The sequence below is a fragment of the Saccopteryx bilineata genome, chromosome 3, assembly GCF_036850765.1.
Source record: "Saccopteryx bilineata isolate mSacBil1 chromosome 3, mSacBil1_pri_phased_curated, whole genome shotgun sequence".
Taxonomy (NCBI): Eukaryota; Metazoa; Chordata; class Mammalia; order Chiroptera; family Emballonuridae; genus Saccopteryx; species Saccopteryx bilineata.
The window spans coordinates 247168173-247180345 of record NC_089492.1 but is presented as its reverse complement, the minus strand read 5'-3'; the positions used below and the strand labels follow the sequence as shown (position 1 = coordinate 247180345).

Below are 12173 nucleotides of genomic sequence, written 5' to 3'. Positions count from 1 at the left end.
TAAAAATTCTTCTGGTTGTAACTGAAGCAGCCACTAAAGCTGTTACTAGGGGCAACCTGGCAAGCCACAGTGCGTTAAATTAAATTAAACAGGTTTCTGACTATTCCCTCCCCTCCTGGAGAAGGTAAGGGCTATTCTACCTCTCTCTTGGAGAATAAAGTTGCTGTGAAATCTCTTAGCTGCAAGGAATTCACTTCCAGAGTTGATAGCTCCCAGAGGCAAGATGTTTGGAGGCAGCCTGGGAGGGGCTGAGAGGACCTCTGCTGGGAGGGGGGTGTTTACTGAGGGCCTGCCTGGTGTGGGAATCTGGGCAGTGCACATTTCTCTTGTTCCTTCCTTATCACGACCGCATCAGCTGGGGTTTCTGGGGCTTCCCTACAAGAGGAGGCTGGCCAGTGTGTGTCAGCCCAGGCTTCAAGCTGGAGGGGCCGATCTGTGGGAGGGGACTGGGCAAGGCACAGGTGCCAGCACAGGACTTGATTTGAAATCCTTAGACTCTGGTACTAACTGCAAATGAGAGTGAGGAACGGACCTCAGATGAGGGGTTCTCAGGACATTTCCCGGCTTCTCTGAGGCTCTCACTATTATTTCCCTCATTTTAGAGATGGGGAAACTGAGCCTTAAAGAAGTAGAGACCTGTGTATTTAACTTGGTATTTTGAGCCAGCTCTCTCTGATATCATGTTTGTGTTCTCCTGAAATGCCTAGCTGCAAGTGTGTGTACAGTGCTTATCATTGAAAAAGTGCACTCACAGCTTCCACTTGATCCTTACAACACCCTGTGTGGAATGTAAAGTGGGCCATCATTACCCTCTTAGTAGAGAAGGGAAAACTGAGGCAAGATGATGTCGTCAAAGTCATATGGCCAGCGTGAAAGCCCAGACTGAGACCTGGAAATGGTGCTTTTTTGCTATGTTAATAACAGCAAATTTTCCTGTGCACTGCTATGCAGCGGGCACATACTCAGCATGTGTTAACACGTTGGGCCCTGTCCAGGCACACCTACAAGGTAGAGACTGTCGTTATTCTGATGGTCCAGAGTGGCACAGCTAGAAGGTAGTAGCTAAGCCCCAGAGCCCCCGCCCCCAACTACCTTAGACTAGTGGTTCTCAAAATGTGTTCCCAGGACCCACAGCATCAGCAACACCTGGACTTTGATAGAAGTGAAGATTCTTGACTCACTGAATCAGAAACTCTGCGGGCGGGCCCAGCAACCAGTGTTTTAACAGGTTGCACCCCCGTTTGAGGACCACGGCACTAGGTTCTCGTGGTAATACACAGGCTGGCTGGTGGATCTTTTTATAAATGAGCCAAAGGATCAGAACTTGCAGCCCTCAGAGAAACCTGATGATCCAAGCTGCTGCAGTTCAATTGGTAAGTGACAAAGGTGGGTGACCTCAACGAACCTGTGTGGACAGTAGGATTACGACAAACTATTACAGAGCAGGTTTGTGCAAACACAGGGGCATGAGGATGGGTCTTAGCTATTCTATTTACTTGTAAAGGTGACCCCCAGAGAAGAAAATGTTGGGGGCTTGGCTGTTTTAAAGGATTTTAATAGAAGATCTTTTAGTACACCAACGGGTTACGATTCTGTGTGTATCTGAATTGGCTATACAGACACTTTGTTGGTTCTTAAGGAAAATATTCACCTTGCAGTTTGAACTTTGCCTTGATGACTGTTGTATTCTATATTTGCAAGTTAGTTCCTGAGAGCTAATTATCTCTCAAAGGGAGGAGGAATGAGAAGGAAAGAGAACAAACCTTTCTTGAGCTTCAACTATCCACTGGGCACATGAGCGCATCAAGCCACTGGGTCCTCACAGCAGGCTGAGATGTAATGCAACCTCCTCCCTTTCCAGGTGAGGAAACAGAGGCTAAGGAAAAACCCACGGACCAGCCCAGACCCACAGCCCAGGACAGGGCAGAGCGGCGGGATTCCAGTCCAGATCTGCCTCCTTCCAACGCCCCTGTCCTTTCCACCTCACCAGACTGACCCTGTTAAGGCTGACGCTGCAGAAAGAAAAGTCACAAGGTGACAGGCTCAGGAATATGTTCTTCCTGCACAACTGGAATGTCCTCTGTGGTGACTCAGAGCAGCCTCCCTGATCTGCGCACCAAACCCTGCCCTCACCCCGCCTGGGTCTGCCCTGCCATCTGTGGGGGCATGAACAGAATGGCAGGAGCAGAGGATTTCTCCTCCCTCACCCAACTTCTACCTCAGAAGTGGGATGAGATTGAGGCCCACCCCTGCCTTACCCTCCAGGTATCCTGGAAAGGCTGCTGGCCCAGCCTGGGCCTCAGCTACTGCATCTACAAACTGGGATAATGCACCTGGCCTGTCTCTCCACAGGTGTGGTGGTGGGGTGGGCAGTGTGACCGGCTGGAGGGGATTTGAAGGACGGGTGCTATGCCGTGGAAGTAAGTCACGTACACATCCCTGTCTTGGGTTCTCTGGAGGGTTCTATGTGGATTTTAAGATCTGATCAGATCAACTGCAGCTTCCTGTTATCACCCCCTTTCTGTTCCTAGGACTGTTGAGCAAACCCAGACCTTGTGGGTCTCCTAGGCTCTGCACTGTTTCCCCAGCCTTGCAGGATTGCCTTGAACCACTTTGCTATTCCACTGTCCTTAGAGGAAAGGGATCCCGTCTAGTCCTGGGTCCAAATCCAGCTCTAGCCTCGGAGGAGGCTGGGTGGCTTTGAAGAAGTATCCTGCCCCCTGTAGTAATAATAGCGATGCCTGAGTTTCCTCAGCTCCTCCCATAGGTCTGTGCTGTGTGTACCGGTAACAAAATTTGATCTTTTCTCCTGTAAAAGAGGCAGTTGGGTCAGATGATGCTAAAGACTTTGGCTCTGGGATCCTGTATCAATGAGGAGGGGAGAGCCCATTTCCAAACTTTGCCAGGTAAGTAGGGAGAGAAGCCAGGGGCAAACTCAGAAGGTGCTAATATGCAAATACCAGCGGCACCAAGGTCATCAGAAGGCTGGAGCCAGAGCCTCAGGAAAGCTACCCCTCAGCCTGGGCTTTATGTCCCAGAGACTTCAATTTAGTTCCTGCCAGCCATTTATGGGTGTGTGACCTTGAGCAAGTCACTACACCTCTCTGAACCTCAGTTTTCTCATCTGTAGAATGGAGTTAATACCAATTCTGATTTCCCAGCATTTCTGTGAGGACCAAGTGAGCTAATCTGTGGAAAGCAAGGATGTGCATGCACAATGCCTAGCTCAGCATCCAGCGGCCATCTGTCTCCTTTCCTAGTTGGACGAAATGAAACCACTCAGATTTGTGGAGTGTGTGTGTGTGTGTGTCTGTGTGTGTTTGCAAGCACTATGGGAAGAGAAACCTTGCCCATGATCTCAAAAGTTGGAGATCAGCTCCTGAGGCCTTAAAATACTGCCCTCCACATTCCCGAGGCTGTGGTTTCCCACCTCCATATGTGTGTTTATGCATTTTCTTCTGCCAGGAGGTTCATTCCTGCCTCCACCTCTCTAAGCTCTTCCTGTCCCTGAAATCACCTGCCCACCACCTCAGTCCGCCCTCTCCCCCATTTGACAGAGAAGGAAACAGAGACCCAGGGAAGCAAGATGACTTGCCAACTGTCCCATAGTCGGGGCAGGGCTGGGGCCGGTACCCATTTCCTGGCCCCTGCCCCCAAGTGGGCTCTTCTCCAGTTATTATTCTTTTCCCAAGGCCGGTTCTGGGCCGGGATGAGGGAGACCGTAGGAAGGGCAGGAGGAAGCAGAGAGGGGACGGGGACTCACTAAGGAGACTCCGTGGCTCTTGTGCATCCTTGGTCCTGGCAGCCCCACCTGGGGACAAGGACAAGAAGCCTGCGTCTCTTGATGCTCGCTGGATTGGGCCTTCCCTCTGTGACCCCAGTTACTCCTCCGACACCCATCAGGCTGGTGCCACTGTCCCCATTTCACAGAGGAAGCCACCGATACTCAGAGAGGTTAAGCAACTGGCCCCAGTCATCTCGGGCATGGCTGGCAGCTCAGGGATTCTCCTGCGGCCTGTGGTCTCCCACACTGACATTCTGACTGAGGTCACACCTGCGTCTGCCCTGCATAGAACATCCGAGTCGCCAGTGTTTGGGGGCAGCCCTGGGCCTGGGGGAAGGGGAGGGGAGTGAGAAAGGAAGACAGGGAGAAGGGGCACGCGGGCAGAAGAGCATGTGTGTGTGCTGGGGTCCCTGTACTGCTGACTGGCTGTGCCCTTGGCCTTCCTGCCAGGTCCCCACCCCCTGGGTGTGGCAATCAGAATGCTCACACCTTTGTTTGTGAGGCTGGCCGACCAGCACTGCCTCCCTCCCCACCTGCCCCTGCTGGCCAGCTGAAATCTGGTACAGTGGTCACCCCAGGCAAGTCACTTCCCTCCCTGAGGCTGCCATGTCCTTGGTACAACAGGGAATGGTAACATTCACCTGGCAGTGTGTCTGTGGGGTTTGAGTAAGAGTCAAATGCACCAATGAACGTAACATTCTGAGCTCAGTGCCTGGGCACAGGCCGGGACAGAGGGCACCCCCTTCAGTGGCGGGCCTCACTGTCACCCAGGGCCTGCCCTGAGCCTGAGCCCCGGCGATGAATGTGGGAGCCTGCACGTGTGCGTGTGCCGGACCAAGCGCAAAGGGGAAGAAGCCCAGCAGGTAGCTTGAGACAGGGATGTTATTTTTTAAAGAAATATACCGTATTTTCTCATATATAAGACACACCTTTTCCTGAAAAATCTGGGGTTTAAAAACTGGGTGCGCCTTATACAGTGGTTGTAGTTTTGTTTTGTTTTTTTAACTTGCATTTCCTGCTTTTTCGTGCTTGTTTTTGCGCTCATTGTTGAAGACAATGACTTGTTATCAGGCACAGATGAGGACAAGCTAATGGATAGGAGTCTTGACAGTGACGAGGAGTTGTATGAATTTTATGATGAATAAAACTTGAGTTCAGTAACTTTATGTAATATATTATTTTTTCAAATTTCGGGCCTAAAATTAAAGTGTGTCTTATACATGGAAATGTCTTATTCATGAGGAAATACAGTAAGTTTGAGTTACCTTATTTATAAAAACATAATAGGGGTTTTAAGATTTAAAATTCAGTTTTCAACTAAATTAAATTTAACAATAATCACAAACTCTTGGGTGTCCAACTCTGTGCTAGACACCAGTTGGTGGGAGAAGAGAGAGGAAAGCCCAAGACAGAGGGCTCACCGTCCAGGGGGCAGACCCCTGGCGATAAGCCAGAGGCTGGCAATGGCTCTGCAGAAAAGCAACAGCAAAGGCTGTGGGGTGAGGCGGGCAGGGGAGGCGCCAGCCCCACGTGGTCTGCATCCTGCCTGGAGCCTCTCACTTCGTCCTCACAGCAACCCTGTGGGACACCTTGGGACAGATGTTGGAATCCTATTTTGCACATTAGAAAACTGAGGCTTAGAGAAGCGAAATGACTTGCCACCTGATGGTGTGGTGGAAGCAGAATTTTAACCTGGTCTAATTCCAAATGCTTATTACCCACTCAACCTGAGATTTCCACCACGAATCCATCTGTGACAGTGTGTGTGTGTGTGTGTGTGTGTGTGTGTGTGTGTAGGGGTTGGGAGGAGGGGACGAATGACAGATAAAAGCAACCTGCCTGATCATATTTTTGTAACTTGAGGAAGAGGAAAGGGAGGGAATGAAGAGCTGAGACAGGAAGTGGTAAACACCCTCTCATATACAAACACTCTACTTGTTTTTGGATTATGGGCCAGATTATTAGGCTTTTACAATGTTTTCTCTTGTGATTTTAGTTAGCAGATGAGCAGCTGTTCATTGGCTCTTCAGCTTCTCTTTATCCTTTGAACTCCAGGGGCTCCTCCCGCCTGGGCCAGTCCCAGCCCATTAGGATGGAGAGTCTCGGAGCTGCAGCACAGGGTGGGACACACAAGCTGCTCACCCCTGCTGTGCTCCTGTGGGTGGTAATCTTCTCAACTGGCCAGGGGTCCCACAGCTGCTGCTCTGCTATTCCACCTCCTCCTTCCCTGGCCCTCACTCTGGCCTCATCTCTGCCCTCATCTTTCCAGACGCCCCTAATGATACAGGGAAACCCAACTACTCTCTCTCAGCACACCCTCCACCCCAGATTTCCAGGTGGTGGTTTAGGAGGGGTCTTCCCTCACCACCCTCCAGCTCCCTGCACCACACTCATCATACCCCCACTTCGCTGACCTCTCCAGAAAGAGCAAAGGCCTTGATGTCAGGCAGAGTGGAGTGGATTCAAATGCCACTTACTGTGACCTTGAGCAAGTTACTTAGCCTGGCTGTGCCTCAGTTCCCATATCTGTAAAATGGCATCAGAGGGTTCTTGTGACACTGTCTAAGGCAGGGGTTGGGAACCTATGGCTTGTGAGCCAGATGTGGCTCTTTTGATGGCTGCATCTGGCTCACAGACAAATCTTTAATAAAAAAAATAACGTTAAAAATATAAAACATTCTCAGGTATTACAATCCATTCATTTCCTACTGCTCATGTTCATGGTTGCGGGTGGCTGGAGCCAATCACAGCTGTCCTCCAGGACAACACCAAATTTTTATTGGATAATGTATAACGTACACGGGTCGTTGTATGGCTCTCACAGAATTACATTTTAAAATATGTGGCGTTCATGGCTCTCTCAGCCAAAAAGATTCCCGACCCCTGGTCTAAGGTAAAGTTGGGGAAGGCACCCATAGAAGACATGAATATTACTGTGTGAAGCTGTGTGTTGTATGAAGGAAGGCTTCAAGGAGGAGGTGAGACTTGGGCTGGGTTTTGACGGATGGAGTCTGCTTTCTAGGCAGAGGGAATAGGAGCTGCATAGGGAGGTATGAAGCAGCATAGCATGTTTGGAGAAGGATAAGTAGTTTAGAATCGCTGGGAAGTAGGTTCAAGGGAAGTAAGAGGAAGTACGGGTGAAGAGGAGGGCAGGAGCCGGATTTCTGGGACACAGCAGTCATTCTTCAGAGCCATCGTGTGCTCTTCCTGGGAAGCTTCTGGCTGCCCTCTTTCCAGGCTCGTTCCCTGCTCCACACCAAAGCCCTCAGGCTCCGCAGGTCCGCCCTCTGCCGGAGTGCCCTCCCCTCCTTCCTGCCAGTCCACTCCTGCCTGTTCCAGAAGCCTCCCTCAGTCACTTGTGCCCGACAGAAGTGTTCCTTCTCTGAAACTCAGTCATGCCACTCTATCCTCAGGACTGGCCCCTACAGGTCACTGCTGATGTCCTCAAAGGTCACGACCCTTGTCAGCCTCAGGGGACCTGTCTTTGGTTCAGAAAGTATGGTCTTTGGTGTACATCACTCAGAGATGACTGACACATGGCACACTCCATGTAATGAATGCCTGAGACCTCAGCCAGTCGTAGGCACATCTCTGACTTGTCCCTTTGGCTCCTGTTCCCAGAGGAAGGGCCCAGGCCAGACTAGCTAGTGAAGACACAAATGCTACCCCATCCCTCTGTCCATGAGCTTCTTCAAGACAGGGCCTGTCATACAGCAGGTGCTCAATAAATGTTAAGGTGCTGAGTATATGCCTTTCGGACATGCCCAGCATTGACCAGCTTATGCACACTTTCACCTCACGATTCACTTGGATAGTCTGTACACTGAGATCACTATTGTTTAATGTTCATGAAGCCAGACACTGAGGCCAGAGTGACTTGTTCATAGCCACACAGCAAAATAATGAGCTGGGGGCCTCAGCCCTCTAACTGTAATGAAATCATTGTCATTATCCTGACCGTGGCTACTTATTGGTCACCTACTCTGTGCCAGCTGCTTTATAAGCGCGATCTCTTCTAATCCTCAGATGACTAAATGAGGAGCTTCAAATCCCCCACTTTCTCCTGGGACTGTTTGGGGATATGACCACAGCCTCTCTGTCCAAACCTGGAGAGTAGCACCTGGGCCAGGCCTGAGGACACAGCACACAGCCTGGCGGCCATCTCCCCCAATGCAATCAGCTCTCTCCCTGGAGCACTGGGCAGGGCCCTGCTTGATACTCTCTCTTCTGGGAGGTCACTCACTATGTAAGTGGCCCCCACCAGGGCGGGAGAGCCAGCCTCCATTCCACCCCTATGCCAAAACCTCTGCCTCCCTGCTCACCTCCTCCTAGAAGCCTTCCCCTGGTGAACCCCTTCCAGAGAGCAGGAAGGGCCCTTGAAGACCACCCAGTCCTCGTCCCTGCCCCCCTTTCATAGATGGAAAACCACAGCTCAGACAGGAGAAGGCCCCTGTCAGCTCTCCTCGCTCGTAGCCCAGGGCTCTCTAGGCCTCACTCTGACGCCGAGACCAAACTCAATAGAAACAGGGCAGCTGGTGTTCAGGGCCTCAGGTGCAGCCTTTAGAACAGGAAATTTGGGTCCCTGCTGGCCCCATGCGTTGTCACAGCTACACTCAGTGTGGGACGGAGGTGACTCTTCCAGGTCAGAAGAGGCAGTGGTTGTCTGTGACCCGGTGGTCTCTGTGAAGGCTGTATTCCACGTACTTTCCAAATATCAGCTCTTAGTTATGAAACTAGCCAGATAAGAACATCCTAATTTTACAGACGAGGAAGCTGAGGACATCGTGCCATTAGCACCCCCATTTTACAGAGAGGGAAACAGAAGTTCAGTGATGCTAAGGAGCGACTGGAGGTGAGAGAGCTCGGAGGAGTTGGGACCTGGGCCTGGGTCCCCTGACCCGTAGTCTACCTTCTTACCCTCCACCCTACACTGCTCCTCTTCAATCAAGTCCATGCCGTCTACTCCACGTCCCCTGAGGTGTAGACTCCACATTTCCTCTCTGAAGCCATAAGCTTTTGTGCAAACGACTCAAAGGGAGTCTGCAGAGGTTTTGTGAGTGGAGGCCTGTGTGAAGGCATGTTATTTAAACATCACAAATCGAAACCATTATAAAATGTTGTTATCAGTTCAACTTTGCCTGTGCTAGGCCTTCACAGAAAAGTCATGGTACCTTTCTGAACCGAGGTTCCCTCTCTGTGGGAACGAGGACAGCGTCCTCTGTTCCTGTCATCCAATGCAGGCTGCCTCTGAGATATCAGCAGTGATCTCTCCCTCCTGATTTTGGTGCCCTGTGCAATCTACTCCCTTTGAGTGTGGACTAGACCTACTGACTCATTTCTACTGACAAAATATAGCAAAAATGACAGAATGTCCATGTGGCAAGGATTTGAGGAAGGCCTCTGGCCAGAGCCAGCAAGGAACTGAATCCTGTCCACAGTCATGTGAGAGAGCTTGGAAGGAGAGCAAGCAAGCCTTCAGATGAGACCACAGCCTGGAGGCACCCTGCTAAGCCAAGCCTAGATTCTTGATCCACTAAAATCCTGAGATAATAAATGCTTATTGCTTTAAGCTGCTAAGTTTTGAGAGGTATTTGTATACAGCAATAGGTAACTAATATACCTAGTATTTGTCTATTTATTGCCAGGATGCTTCACCTATACTTATTCAAGATACATTTAGTGAGTGCCACTGTGTACCAGGCACCACGCTAGGTATTGGGTTTAAAGTGGTAAGCCAGACAGATGTCCTCACTCTCAAAGACCTTAAGGTTGAGTTGGGGAGACAGACTTGTAGGAGGGCAGTGTGAACCGTGCTATGGGAGCCCAGGGAGGCACCTAACCCAGTCTGGAGAAGTCAGTGGAGGGATATCTGAAATGGTGGAGAACCTTCCAGACAAAGGTGAGCAGAAGAGTGAAAGGTAAGAAAGGCTGAGAGAGTGCCAAGACAGATCATAAGGAGACTTGGCTTAGGGGGAAGCAAGGGGAAACAGACCATGGGAAAAGCCTGGCTGGAAGGGGGAACATGACAGAGGGAGGGCAGGGATCGCGCAGGGCCGCAAATGCCCACTGCAGAGCCTTGGACTTAATCTGCCAGGCAGTAGGGAGTCACTGGGGGTTGCAAGCAGCTGAAGGACGTGGCTAGCAAGATGGAGCAACATGACACTGGCAGCAGGTTGGAGGACAAGGCAGAAGGGTCAAAGCAGAGGACAGAAACTCAGGCAGGATAATGGCGACCACCCTGGTCCAGGCAGAGAATGATGGACACAGGACTGGCAGAGGGAGGCTGGAAAGGAGGGGACAAACCTCAGAGACATCAGGAGGTGGGATGGATGGGATCTGAGGTCTGAAGGGATGGGGGTGGGGGGATGAGGGGCAGAGAGGAGGTAAGAATGCTGTCCACGTTTCTGGGCCTTTTACTTAGGTGGGTGTGCATAGACACATGGACATGTACTTGGTAGGAGGGGCACGATAACAGGAATGAGGTGGCCAAGTTGAGTTGGTGTTGCCAGAATAAAATAATATGCAAGCTGCCTGGATAGGAAGATGGTCTACTTCTAGCCCAGCAGAAAAAAGCTACAGACTTGGTTTGTGACCCACAGATCATGCTAGAGAGGAGAGGCACATTAGAAAGTTCCCCAGGAAATCAAAGGGCTCCAGGGTTTGGAGAGCCTGAGGGTGCGCGGCATAGATTTTTGAGGCCACGACCTCAGCCCTCCCAGCCTGGGAGGGGTCACCTACCAGCTGCCCGTAGCTCAGCGCCTTGTCGTAGAGCGTGATGCCCGCCGCCAGCACCCGCGCGCGCTCCTCCAGGCTGGCGCAGCCCACGTCGAAGCCGTGTGCATAGCCCTGTTCTGCCAGGCAGCGCGCGGCACGGAGCTGGGGGTTCCCGTCGGCCTCCGAGTCAGTCGCCAGGCCCATGAGGCCGGCCAGCCTCCCGGCGCAAGCCTCTTCCTCTTCCTCCTGCCCCAGCCGCCCGTACACGTGCGCCAGATTGGCCCAGGCGTTGAGGTTGCCCGGGTCCTCGCGGGCCACCTCGAGGAAGCGCTCGCGGGCCTCCTCCAGCTTCTCCAGGTAGAAGGCAAAGGTGCCCAGGAGGTGGCGCACCGCCGAGCGCTGCGGGGCGGCCAACAGCTCCAGCTCCTGCCGCAGGACATCCCGCTGCAACTTCAGGTCTCTGGCGCGGAGCGAAGCCGGCGAGCGCGGCTCGAAGTTCAGCTGCATCTCCAGGTGGAAGTGGCCTGGGAGGTAGTCCAGGTCGTCGATGAGGGCGTTCAGGTCCTCAGCCACGGCCTCGGGGTCCGCCATGTCTGCCCCGCTGCTCCCCGGGCCTGGCCCTTGCCCGGGAGGCTGCAGAGGGCAGTGGATGGGGCGTCCCCGAGCTAGCCTGGCGCGGGAGATGAAGGAAGGTCAGCGCTCGGGGGCCCAGGGCGCGGCCACCTCCGGGTCCTGGGGCGTTTCCCGCTGGTGGGTGGGTCCCTGTGGGTGTTTCCGCTTTCGCTGTTCAGCTGCTCTTAGAGTCCTGAATTGCACAACCAGGTGTGCCAGACAAACAGGTGCATTGCCAAATGTGGGGCGCACAAACCCCGGTGAATGGCAAAAGGCGTGTTTTCACTCTATCTGCTGAAGAAACTGAGGCTGACATAACAGATGGCTCCAGAATCTGGATGAGTTAGAAACTCTTGCAGCCAGGAAACTCCCAAACCTAGTTATGAGTTCCATATCCACTGTGTGATTCTATACCTCACTAGATGTGACCAGGGCAAGTTACTCTCCCTGTCTGAACCTTAGTTTCCTCTTCTGTATAATGGGGGTAGGGGAGAGGTTGCAGCAGTACCTACAAGAGAGAAAGGGTGAGTTGCTGTGATGGGGAAGCTGTGGGCTAACCAGGGCAGGCTGCCTTGCTGCACAGCTGACTCAACCTGGCCTGCTCTGGTCTGTCTGGCAGCCAGGAACCAGGACTCCCATCCCTGTGGACCTTGGCCTATATCCTGTGGTCACTCCTCCATGAGTCCTATAGCCAAGAGACTCAGGCTGGGACAGAAGCAGGTCCAGGCAGTCTGGGCCACACTGAGAATACCTGAGCAGGTCAGGGCTGGTTTCAAGGATTCCTATGCACAGGACTTGGTAGTGTACACAGCCAAACCACACTGACACCCCCAACACAGCTTCTCCAGGAGGCTGCAGTCATATGTCCATATCACACCAGAAAACTGAACCTTAGCCAGGGCAACTTGACCAGGGCCAGCAGCTAGGAAGCAGAAGGGCCAGGATTCAAACATGAGTCTCTGAATATTTTTGTACTTTTGGGAAATTGGACTTTGTTAATTTATTTGTTCACTTGTCTTCAACAAATATTTACTGAGCATTTACTATGTGCCAGGTACTGCAC

General features: G+C 52.1%; 1 protein-coding gene across 3 annotated transcripts in view; it reads right to left on the bottom strand.

The window, feature by feature from the left end:
- TTC22 (tetratricopeptide repeat domain 22) overlaps positions 1-11231 on the bottom strand; it is a 29118-nt gene extending 17887 nt beyond the window's left edge. For all 3 annotated transcript variants that reach the window (XM_066269096.1, XM_066269097.1, XM_066269095.1), the window contains exon 1: positions 10523-11231. In XM_066269096.1, coding sequence (XP_066125193.1) covers positions 10523-11089 — 567 coding nt within the window. In that variant the 5' untranslated portion in view covers positions 11090-11231. The remainder of the gene's footprint in view (positions 1-10522) is intronic.
- Positions 11232-12173: the final 942 nt, after the last annotated feature.